Source organism: Hirundo rustica, chromosome 14 (genome assembly GCF_015227805.2).
Source record: "Hirundo rustica isolate bHirRus1 chromosome 14, bHirRus1.pri.v3, whole genome shotgun sequence".
Classification (NCBI taxonomy): domain Eukaryota; kingdom Metazoa; phylum Chordata; class Aves; order Passeriformes; family Hirundinidae; genus Hirundo; species Hirundo rustica.
Genome location: NC_053463.1, coordinates 10,946,039 through 10,958,643, shown reverse-complemented (window position 1 = coordinate 10,958,643; position 12,605 = coordinate 10,946,039). Strand labels below are relative to the sequence as shown.

The 12,605-nt window shown below is 51.8% G+C and overlaps 1 protein-coding gene across 1 annotated transcript; it reads right to left on the bottom strand.

The window, feature by feature from the left end:
* Positions 1-372: 372 nt before the first annotated feature.
* IL4 (interleukin 4) lies at positions 373-2,495 on the bottom strand. The gene is made up of 4 exons (XM_040078544.1): positions 2,352-2,495; positions 2,098-2,145; positions 625-753; positions 373-471 (listed from the first exon to the last, which is right to left on the bottom strand). Exons 1-4 carry the CDS (start codon positions 2,493-2,495, stop codon positions 373-375), a joined length of 420 nt encoding a protein of 139 aa, XP_039934478.1.
* Positions 2,496-12,605: the final 10,110 nt, after the last annotated feature.

The following is a 12,605-nucleotide window of genomic DNA, read 5'->3' as shown; positions in this document are numbered from 1 at the left end:
GAGAGAACTTGCTTAGCCTCAGACCTGGCTTCTCCCTTTGCAGCTTGAGCATGTACTTTTGGGTTCCCAGCTTTCAGGAGCATGCCCCATTTGTGGCCTGGCTTCTCCCCTCTGCCTTCTCTTGGGCTTTTCCTTTGGCTTAGACCTGTGTTCCTCATGTTGGCATGAGCTTCGTTCCATAGCAGGACAGATTCTTTGGCAATTCCTAGCCACATCACCCTTGTTCCCATAAACTGGGAAGTCTCTTAACTGTTGCTTGGTGTAACATCCTATGCAATCCCAGCACATTTAGTCCAAAAATACATTTATTTAAAGAATTACTATACATAATCTTTGAAAAATAGGGTCATAGTTTAAAAACAAGTGTTTTTTTCACTTCTGATTCTTATAATCTTCTTGGAGGACTTGGTGTAATTCCTTGAGGAAATTCTTCAGTGAGGTGGTGCTGCCTGCTGCCACAGGACACTGCTTCTGGAATGGGGAAAAAGGAGCTGTTAAGAAGCTCGCTGGGGTGAGATTGGGTTCTGCAGCTTGGGTTGGGCTGCTGACAGTGCTGTGAGAGTAAAACAAAAATAGTGACCAAGGGAGAAGCTTGAGGGCGGTGCCGGAAGAGCTGTGCCTCACCTTGTACCCTTCTCTGCTCCTGACCAGGCCGAGCAAGTTGAGGTAAATGCCCTTGAAGTTTCTGTGGCAGCTCTGGCCCTCTCGAGCAATTGTGGCAGCTTTGCAAAAGATATCCGTATTGTTACCTCTCTGGGAAAAGACAACATGACTTTTTAAAAACTTTTGTGCACTCATGGCTTATTAGCAGCAGATCAAAACACTACGAATAATATATTTCTATTCTAAAGGGTAGGTGAAAATTGTGGTTTGAGGTGCCAAAGCCTCCCTGAAGTTTCCCAGCTCCATCTGTGCACAGCTGGCTCTGCTCCCATCCCTTTCCTGGTGAGGAGGAATCAAGCCCTGGCAGAAGCTGTGGCAGTGTGGCACAGCAGCGAGCACCCCTATGGTGGAGCATCGTGCTCCTGCTGCAGGGGTGGATGTGGGACCCTGTGAGGCTGCTCCCTGCAGGTTCCCTTGGCAATGAACCTGCTTTGAGCGGGCAGAGGTGCTGCAGGAGGAACAAAAGCACCTGGGAAGAGTTTGCCTGCATTAGTGGCTTTGAGAAGTCCTATAGCAGAGACATGTGGAAGATGAGGAGTTAATAAGTGCTGGTGGCAATAAAAAAATTTTGACTTTCTTCCCCGGGGGCTGTTCCTGGTGCTGCCTGCTCTATCTCAGCTTTCACCCGAACTGTATCTTCAAAAAAGTGACCAGTCCATCCCTGTGAGCATGGGCAACTGAGTGCGGGGCTGGGCAGCATGGGCAGCATCTCAGGCATCTCCTGTCACTGCCAGGGCTGCTCCCCGTGGCAGAAGGGGTGTGGGGATCCCCTGAGGGGGGAGGGGTGCTGAGCCCCAGCCCCCCAGTGAAGGCTGCCGTGCCCTCGGGTGCCTCCACGTGTGGCACCAGGTGAGGGCATGGGCTTTCTGTGAAAACAGGAACTCAGGGGCTGGGGAGCTTGGCTTAGGCAGCAGTTTACAGCATAGAAAGAGGCCTTATTATCTGCTATTAAATCTTGTGCTAACTGCAGAGCTTTCCCCAGATAAGGGGCTGAAGAGGGATTTTGTGCTTTGCAATAGGTGTGTGGAGGAGCCTGAGCTGGTGACCGCACTCCAAAGCAAAGGGAGATGTTCCCCTCTGAAAAGCTGAAACCTCTGTTAGCTGTCCAAGCACATGTGCCCATCCCTGCCCTCCCTCTGGCCTCTCCCTGTCCCCAGGGTGGCCAGAAGCCACCAATGCTGCTTTGGCTGGAAGTGGAGATGGGTGTGGGAAGGTGAGGGCACCTCTGCAGGCCAGCAGGCGTGGTGAGAACCAGCTGGGCAGCCCAGCGTTTGTGCTGGGGGCTCACAGTGGGCTCCTTGCTCCTCCACAACATCACCTCAGGACAGGCAGGATCTCAGGCTTCCTGCCCACCTCCCACTGCCCTGTGCTCTCCTCTGGCCCCCAGCATCCTCCCAGTCCCCATCAGGGCTCTATAGCTGGGGTTTTTCTTACCTTATCATCTGCAAAAATATTTGTCACGTTCATCCTGTTACAGGAAACCTTTACGAAGACACAAAGGAGAGGAGCAATCAGGCTCCAGACAACACGGATCCATCCTGGTGTGCACACACAGACACATCCACCCACCCATAGAGCCCCAGGAGCATGGTGAACCCCGTGCTCATCACCTTCCTCTGGCTCAGCACTGGGCCCTCTGAGCCTGGTCCATCCCTCCCATCGGTGGGTGAAGCACCAACCAGCCCTACCTCCTTCTGCTGGAGGTCGTCCAGCAGCCTCATGCTCTCCTTCAGCATGTTGGTCTCTAGTGTGTGTATCCATGGAGTTACCACGTCACCCAGGAAGGCTGACAGCATCAGGAAGGTGAGCAGGACCTGGACCAGGACACTCATGCCTGCTTTGGCTGGACCCCTTCAGCTCTTAGTCTCTGGATTGTTTGGTGATCTCTAACTGTGTGCGCTTTTCTGGAGGAAGCACCTCAATTTATTACTGTAAAATTGCTGAACCAGAAGGAAAAAGTTATTTTTCCCTTATAGGCACTTTCCAAAGTTGCTCCCGATTAGGAGAGCAACAGCTCTTTTTTGTGCAAGTCAAAATTTTCTTCTGATCTTGCTTTATGAAATTTCCACTGTAAGATGACAGTGACAGGAGTCAGGTCACATACAGTATATAAGCTGCCTGGTTTGGGGATTCTCCATTTCTCCATATCTCAAGGCTTTCTCTACACCGTGAGTTGGAAGTGGTTAAACTGGGCAGCCCACTGCTCTGGCACACTCCAATAGCAACACTTTTCTTTTTATTTTCCTTTGGGTATCCTGCAAGTTCTTCTGTCGTGTTTCATTTGAATATCTCCAGATCACGTCGAGCGTCCTTCATCTGCACACTGATTTCCGTCCCTGAGTTTCTTAATCTGGGGAGGAACAGAAAGTGTGGCAAGAGCCGCGTGGGGACAAACCTGGGCAGGAGCAGAGCATCAGCCCGAGGGGTTTGGGGAGACCTGTGGGCCCTCCTGAGCAAACGGGATCCCCAAAGCAGTGTGGCATCCTGCAGGGCTGTGTGCAGGGAGATGCTGTGGATGGTCCTGCTGCGTCGATGCTGGGAAGCCGCGGCTTTGTGGCCCTATTCCAGCGTTTCAGGGAGTTGGAGGCTGCCCTGTCCATCCTGCCCTGCTCGGGGAACAACAGCCCAAGTTTTCAGACAATGGGCTCTGCCAGCCCCACCAACGGGTACTGCCACAGGAAATGGCACTGAGAAACGCTGAGCTGGGAAACTTTGGAGTTTTGTAATAACTAATAGGGATTTTTCTAACTCAAACAGCAACCTGCTACCAGATAACAACTTGTGAGCACTTGATGAATCCGGGAGTAGCCAGATTGAGAGTAATTTTGTTTGTCTGGTTCTGAGATGCCCCGGATGATATTAGCTGAAGTCACCGACACAGAAAGGCTTTTGTGAGGGATTTGCCAGTGGAGAGCTCTGCTGTTTCCTACCTCCCTGTTATGGAGAGCAGGTAAGGAGCATGCTCTGGCTGTGTGACTGCATCCATGGCCTCCAGGGATAGTGGGTCCTCACCAGCATGCCCAGAGCTGTCCCACTGCTCTGGGATGAGTGGTGGTGGTAGGATCCCTGCCTAACAGTGATGCTGGAGAAGCTGATGGAGGCAGTAGCCCCATCCTGCAGACTCAAGGATTTCCTCCGTGATCATGGTGGAATAAACAAAGAGAAAATGCTCAAATCACAGAAAAAGTTAACCTTTGCTCTGCTCGGGCTGAATCACGGTGGAAAACTGCATCACTGTGTGATGAGAAGGTCAGAAGTTGTGTTGGGTTTGCACGGCAAGGTTTTGATAGTGGGGAGCTACAAGGCTGGGTTCCGTGAGAAGCTGCTGGAAGATTTCCCGATGCCTGATGGGGCCAACTCCAGTTGCTCCAAGAGGGATCTGCTGCTGGACAAGGCCCAGCCTGTTGGCAACAATGGCAGTGCCCTGGGGAAAAACCCTGACAACCTCAGCTGGAAGAGAAAGGAGAGAAAACCAGGAACAAAGTCAAGCCTGGAGGAGGGGATGGGTGGGGTTAAGGCAATTGAAGGTTTAGTTGTTATTTCTCATTATCATACTATGATTTGATTGACAATAAATTGAGTAATTAATTTTCCCCCAGGCTGAATCTGTTTTGCCTGTGACAGTGATTGCTGATTGTTTTTTCCTTGCCTTTGCTCTGACTCAACAAGCCTTTTGTTGTGTTTCCTCCCCAGTGCCCAGCTGAGGGTGACAGGAGTGCTGTGGTGGGAGCCTGACCTCCATCCAGGGTCAATAATCCAACCCAACAGCAGATGGAAAGTCTCCCATGTCCTTTCCCAAGGGTGGGATGGAGCTGATGGCAGTGATGGCCCCACCACTCACTGAAGGGGCAGCTACGGCCCCAGTGGGGTCCACACTTGTTCTGGAGCCCTGGCTGTGCCTTCACCCCAGCCACCATCCAGGGATGAGCTGCCCTGTCTCCCTAGCAAAGAAAAGGGCTTGATTCAGAAATGTGTCCTCTGTTTTTCTCCTCTTGGAGCTCCCTGGACTCTGTGGAGCATCTCCCATCCCACAAGGATCCTGCCCAAGGCTCTCAAGCACCAATGTGCCTATTGGGCTCTGCCAGAGGTCACAGCCATCAGCTCAGCTCTCCCCTCTTTGTCCCAAACCACAAAGATTCCAGGACAGCCACTGAGACTGGGCCTTGAGGGTTTGCCCAGCTGTCACATCCTGCCTGTGGTGACTGGCAGCTGATGGCAGCAGGGATCACGGAATCACAGAACCACAGAATAGGTTGGAGGGGACCCACAAGGCCATGGAATCCAGCTCCTGGCCCTGCACAGCACCACCCCAAAGGGTCACACCATGTGCCCACGGGCATTGGCCATGTTCTGTTCCCATGCATTTCTGCTGCTGCCATGCCTGGTGCTAATAGTGCTGGGGTTTGTCCAGGGCAAATCCCAAGGCTGCAGCTGAGCCCCTGTTGCATGCATTTAGAGCACATGTAACAGTTTCCAGCAGTTATATTGTGGATTGGTTTCCTACGTGTGTGCTGCTGGCACCAGGCAGGTTCTGGTCCATGAGCCAGCCCCATCCCTTCCCTCTCCCATCAGACAAGCCTTCCCTGCCTGCAGCTCCACTTTGGCTCCTGCTGGCTCTCCCTTCAACCCCACTGCCCCAGATCACAGCCTGAGCCCCAAAACCCCACTGCACCGTGGCCCCATGCACCATGGCCCTCTTCCCAAACAAAGGCTCTCATCCCTCCTCCTCCAGCCCTTCCTTTCACCAGTTTCCTAAGCCACAAGCCAGGTGGGTTCTTTGGTGCCTTTTCCTTTCTCGAGGCCTTGCTCTCAGCAGCAGAGTGGGTGCATTTACTGGACACTGCCCCAAAAATGCCAGCGCTCCTGACCAAGGAGGCAGCTCCCCCGATGCTCCTCATTAACTACTGAGGGTAAGAGGGAATTGACAGCGTAAACGATGGACACCAAGAGCTCTTAACTCAATTGTTTATTGCTTAAGCCCAGGAACACTTCAATAAAATCAGTGCATAGTTAATATGAACAAAGTAATAAAATGAAGACATTCAAATACATGGTAATTTGAATATATTAACTCTCATAATACCAATATTTTAAATAGAGAGGAGAACAATAAATTACAAATCAGCACGTGTTCATTCGTTGTTGTGCAAAGGCAATCAGACAGTAAGAGTTCCCTAAAATGAGGTAGCAGTATTTTAAATATGATTGTATCCCACAGAACTACCATGTAATTTCAAAATAAACCTTGAATACTGGCTTTTCCTTTCTATTTTGGGTCCCAAGCAAAGAAAAGCTTTCAACAGCCAGGACTTTTTGGTCTTGAATCTTTAGGTTACACACTATAAAAATAAGTTATTTAAATAACATATAATAATAAATAAAATAAACTTCAAAAGCATGATGCCAGTGAGCAGCCATTAGATTCAAAGTTATCCTACACACTCTCCTGTCTTCAGTATTAATAACTTAAAAGCCACCTACAATAGAAGAGACACATTGAAGCTGCAGTAACACTTCCAGCCCCTCCGACCCCTTTCCCCTCCCGGTTTTTGCTCTCCAATTCCGCACTTCCCCAGCTGTGCTCCCAGAAATCGGCCTCCCCCTCAGCCGCACACGGTGAACATCAGCTGCACTCAGCAACACATCAGTGAAAAATTCATCATTTCAGCCTAGATTTTGATCTCTTTAGGAAGAGGAGAAGATTGTGAAGAAACCTCCCGTCACTAAGGGGAACAGGAAGCAGATAATCTGGTTTTGGTTTTGGTAGGTGCTGCAGGAGCAGATGAATGAGTTAAGAGCTCAGGCTCCTCGGCAGCTGGTCCAGGATGCTCTGCTCCTCCCGGCTCGGCAAACCCTCCCGCATCCCTCCTCCCGGGCAGGGGCCTCTCGCATCCCAGCTGGATGAGCCGCAGGGAGGAGTCAAAGGCAGCCTTGTACAAACGAGACCTCTCCTGCTAAGGACGAGTAAGGTCTAACACACGGCGCTCGGACGGAAAACTTGGGAGATGCTCGGTGCCCGCTGCGCCGCGGGCATTTCCAGCGGCAGCTGAGGATCCCCGGGGAGCATCCTCGGGCTGGGAGAATCGCTTGGGCTTAGGAGGGCTGGAGCAGGGCCGAGGAAGTGCACGAAACGAGGAGCAAAAAGAAACAAAACAAACGCAAACCGCTGGGCAAAACCCGCGTTAGAGCCGCCAGCAGTGAGGCGGCGGCTCGGGCTGGCCGCGGTGCCCGTGTCACTGCGCGGCCGAGGGGCCCCGGCGCCGGTACAGCCCCTGCGTGAAGTTCCCCAGCGCCGGCAAGAAGTGGCGCAGGTAGATCTCGTTTTCATCGCTCAGGAAGCAGCTCTGGGGAAGGAAAAGCGTAAATGCATTAGAGCTGGCAGCGCGATTCGGCCGCTGGGTCGGTGGGTAGCTAGGCTCCCAGCCCAGACGGACGCTTTGTTTGCCTCCGTTGCCTCATAAATAACTCAGCAAATAACTCAGAGCGGTGAGGATGCTGGCCCGGGAGGTCAGGAATGGTCCTTTGCTCAGAACAAGCGTCTGGCCCCTGTGGCCAGCAGTGTGACCCCCACGGCCACTGCTCTGGGGTGGCCGGGGCTGGCGGGAACTGCCGTCCTCTCCCCAGAGAGGCAGATTACCTGAAACGCTGGCACGTTTGCAATGCCAGCTCTGGCCCCATTCAAGAGAACAAGCTGTGGTCAGCCCTGTGGTACCCTCAGTGTGGGGGCACAGGCTCCTTCCCCCGCTCACCTTCTTGCCGTGCAGACGCTTCAGGTTGGTGAGGAGAGGCTCGTAGGCTTCCTTGCACCTGGTGACTTTGGTGAGCGCCAAGTCTGCCTGGCACAGCAGCTCCTGGTCCGGCACCTGGGGAACAAATGAAGTTGAAGTTGTTTATTCAGGTGTCCAGGGCTGGCAGGAGGTTCCACAGTGACTTCCCAGCCTGCTTTCATTCTACAGCAGTGACCTGAGCTGTGCCCCCGGCTGGGGCTGGGGGCAGCTGGGGGCAGAGGTGTGGGCTGCAGGCGGTGCTCGGGCACAGCCAGCAGGGAGCCTGACGCTCACCACAGCAATTGGCACTGAGCAGCCCCTCAGTGACTAATGAAACTACACAAGGTAGCTGTGCCCCATGGGGAGAAGGGCCCTAGCTATGTCTGGATTTATCATAAATGCATTTTCTGCCTGTCTCTGCATAGATGCTTACCTTTTGATCCTTGAAGGCAACCTGTGCCACTCTGGTGTCATTGCAGGGGACCTGGAGAGGCAACACAAGGGAGAGTCGTGGTTATGAGACTGTCATTATAGGACCATAATTATGAGACCATCCCCAAGGAGTGACCAGCCGTGCCCTCTCCCAGGAAGGGGCATCATGCCTCCATCTTCTTCCATCAGGCCACGGCATGGATGCACCCTTGGTGCTGCCAGCACTGAGATCCATCTTTCAGCAAATTGTTTCCAAACAGGCTCCTGGGCACAGGACCTGGGTTTGCACAGCACTTGTTTGAGAAGGTGCAGGGGAATCCCTGTGATCTCACCAGGAGTAGGGCAGGGACCCCCTGGCAGCTCACACCACCCAGACCACCATGTCCGTGTCCCTGAGCTGCCTCTGTCACCCTGACACAGAAGGTTTTCTTCTTCCTCAGCACTTCTTTCTGCAAAGTACCTAACGTCAGGCAGAAAACTGTCTGACTCAACCCCAGGAGCTGCTTGTACCATCAAGTCAAGTGCTGGTCACACAAAGTCTAGGCCGAAATGGGCCAGGGTGCCCTGAGCAGGAGGTGGGATGGAATGGATTGAGCCAGCAGGAAGGGCTCCTGCCACCCAGGAGGGCACCAGTCCCTATGGTGGCACAGCCAGTACCTGGCCTTGGACACTGAAGAGCATCATCATCGTCATCATCATCATCAACATCATCATCATCATCATCAATAACAAGGTCAGAGAGCAAAGCAAAGCTGAGAGGTGCAGCAGCATTTACCTTCACCCCAGAGTTGAGCTGTTGGATCAGGAGGATGACCTCCTTCAGTATTTGCTGGGAAGGTGGATTCACGGCCCTGGAAGAGATGAGCTGGAGCACGGAGAGTAGAGTGAAAGCTGTCTTCAGTGAGGGGAGCATCCTGCCACCGCTGTCTGAGCACGTCCTGCGCTGTCTGGGCTGGGTGGCCAGGGTCTCTCTGCCTCTCTGCTCGAGACAGCACCATTTTTATAGTGTGAAGAAGGACCTGCATCTCCATTGCAACTGCCAAATATAGGTGTCTTCCTGTGCAGCAGAGGATGCAGTGGGAAGTGAGACACCCCGAAGAAGGGCATTACGTAATGGTGGCAAAGGCTTCTCTATACGTTGAATAACGTTATCTATTATTCTATATATACGTGCAGATTTTAATCACCTAACTGATAGATAAGGAGATACCGGGATGAGAAGATGAGAATTTCTTTTCGATGTTCAAGGATCTATTTAATATTGACCATGTTTGTAATGTGCTGAGTGTGGAAAACCATGGACATGTGCAGGACTGCACCAAGTGCGTTGCAAGGCTTGGGTAAAGTCAAGGAATCATTTTATGTGCAAAGGAATATCCATTGGTGCTTTCCTGGTCTCCACAATGGAAAAGACAAACAGTTAAGCAAAAGGATCAGCTCTAGAATGTGCGTGGCTGGAAGCCTGCCAGGCTCCTGCCTTGGGTGTTGGTGTCCGTGGGGGTTGACACGGCACCAGCAGGTACCTGCACCTCTCCTCCTGCAAAGCTCCTTTTCCCAGTGGTCCCTGGGCCATGCTGGGACCACAGCGCCCTGTGCTGCAGCTTGGCCACGACCAGCAGGAAGGGGGATCAGGGGCGTTAGCAGCGCTCCAGGAAAGGGCCTGTCACAGGGATGCCGTTGGAGAGGAAGAGCTGGACTGTGTGCCAGAAAATATTCGTGTCCTTTGGCCGTAATAGCAGTAGCCCCAGCAAGCTCCAGTTGTCAAAGACTTGAAGGAAAAGAAAACCTCAAAACTTTTATCAAGATGTCAAAAAAAAAAAAAAAAAAAGTGCTCTTGTTTGTAAAGGAAGAAGTAGCTGAGGGTGTTTTCTGGCATGTGGGTATTTGGTTTCAACCAGGACTTACTCAGCTCTGTAGCACAAATCCCATTGTGGGAGGATGGCTCCTGTAGTACCCAGCTTGGAGTCCCACACCATCCCAGGGAGTCCCACCCTGTTCAATGCCATCCCAAGCCATGCCACACCGTTCCTCTCACGGAATCCAAGGGAACATCAGAAAACCAACAATAGCTCAGGGATTCAAACCACCATGCTCTTGAGCAGAACAGACAAAACCCCATTAGTTATTTCCCACCATGGCTGGCCTTGTCAGCAGAAATTTTGCGGGGGAAAAGGTTGACTTGACAAAATGGCTCATTTCTTCTCCAAATTCTTAAATTACTTTTGCTGCCTCTTCCTGCATGCACAGGTGAAGCAACACCTTGTAGCTCTGCTGACACCAGCTCCCCATGGCCCTGCAGTGCTGCTGCCATAGCTGGGGCAAACCCTGTCCAGGGAAACCCATCTTCAGCTGGTACCTGCTGAGAGGCTTATAAATAGTGCAATTGGTTAAATGAATTTAGAAAATATAGAAACTTTTAAGTTTAAACTCTTTTTAATTTTATTTTTTATTTTTAGAAAAGTCAAGATGTCAGAGAGCCTGAAGAAGACTGAACTTCATATTTCAAACAATCACTGCAATTCTTCTCTATGGAATAACCATTGACTTAAGGCTGCATGGCAGGATTGGACTGCAACACTCACCATTTGTTCCTGTATTAGCCCGAAAAGCTTTGTTTTCCTGAAAAAAAGATGGCAACAGTTCCCAGTCATTGGATTTCCTGTGAAATTGAGAGGCAGGGTCAGAGCTAGGTGGGAGCTGGTGTATATCCAGGGCTGCACACTGCAGGGTGTGTTATGTCCACCTGTCCCAAAGCCTGTCCCTGGCTCTCTTGGGCCAAGCTGCTGCAGCGGGATGCATCATCACCCCAGGAAAGATTCTATGGTCCCACCACTGTGCCCTGGTGCAGTGACCCAGTGGGATCACAGGGCTGTGGGGGGCTGTGGGGGGCTGTGGGGGGCTGTGGGGGGCTGTGGAGAGTGTTCCCATGGTTTTGGATTACCCCACTCTACAAACCATACATTGGAGATATATGCCACCTCCCCCAAAGGCAGAAAAAGTCCTTCCCCAAACTACTGACAACACAACATGAACCTGCTGATGGGAAAAGCTGACATGCACCAATTTGGGGGGTGGGGTTAGAAAATGATACCTAGAAAGTGGAGCCCAGTTATGAGAAACAGCGTTGTGGGGGCTCATGTGGGAGAGAATCAGAGCTGCTAGGAGCGTGGGACCTGCAGGGAACCAAAACAGCTTCTTCCAAGAGTCTTGGTCAGTCAGCCTGTCCTTCCCAAAGGGACTGGGGCGCTGGGACACGACCATGAGCCCAGGGCTGCTGATCAGAGTGGACACAGAACCCCAGGTATGTGAGCCTAGCCTGAACTGGGTCTCCTTGTCACAGAAGAGATGGTTTTGCTTTTGCTGTTTTTTGCCATGTATGTCCGGCTGTGGCCAGGGGCAGAATAGAGACGGGTCCCAGAGGTCTGTGCCCACCCTGCCTTGCCACCCCATGCTCTTCATGCTTGATTTAAGCCACCCCAAGTAGGTCCCAACCAATTCAGAGAAATTATCCAAGTGGTTATTTTAGGTACATCATGCTCCTCTTGCCCCCATGTGGAGGAGAGCCCAGGGGGTGATGGTGCACATTGGGCGGGCATTGGTTGGGCCTTTCCACAGCTACATCTCTGATGATGACACCAGACAACAGAGAAGTCATACGAAGAGACCCTCAGTACAACCAAACCCAGAAATTTTGCTTTGTTCTGTACCCAAAGCCATATCTTTTTCTTTATTTTATATATTCTTTTTTCCAGCAGCAAAGCCAAGGTTGGGTGCCACAATCATCACACACAAAGGAAGAGCAGCGGGGCTGGCTGGAGTCATGGCCATTATCAGCTTGTGGACATGGGTGGAATTGATGGAAATGAGTGGAAAGAAACTGGCATGACCAATGGTTGTCAGATTTACAGGGGCTACAGCTCCCTGTGGCAGTGTCCCCTTCTCTACCCTGGCTCTGCAGGAAATGGAGAAATGCCAGCCCATAATTTCAACTGGGCTGAATTTGTGCCTCCCCAGTTGAAGAGGCAGTAACTTCACCTTGGTGCTGGGCCATCCCAGTGGCACTTGGCTGGCAGGAAGGGGTGGGACTGTTCCCACCCAGCTGCTCTGGCCATCCCTGGCTCAGAATGGGAAGGCGTCCCCAGCACGGCTGGCAAGGAAGGCACCCACTTCTCCCAGGTGCCTCTCCTTTCCCTGCAGTCTCCTCACGCTCAGCTCCCTCTCCTTGGCACTTTGAGCAAAGGGAGGCAACTGAGTCACCTTCCCACCTTTGCTTTAGCAGCCAAATTCTTCCCTGCGGCAGCTGGAGGATGTGTGGAGGGACAGGATGGGATCATGGCATTAAGAAACAATGTCAGAACTCAGGAGGTCCAGTGGATGAGGTGATATAAATAACTCCAGTTTGCCCTTGAAGGCCTGGTTTTGGATGACCCTACTAACCATTTTCTCATTTCCAACCCCATTCCAGTGTTGCCTTCTATGAAATCCTCATGGAGAAGCCATCACAGGTCTTCCAGGCCATTCTCTCATGTGTGCTGTTCCTTACTTAGCAAAGAAATTAAATAACACATTTTATAAGCTGAAAAAGCCCAAATGTGGGTCACGGCATAATGTATAGCATCAGCACATGTGGTATCTCTTGAATCAGTGGTTGGGTTTATTTGCTTTACAAACAGTGAGTTCCCCCTTGTGCAGGGCTGGCAGTGCTGGAACCTTCCTGCTTCCTTCAGCCCTGCAGCTGGAGGG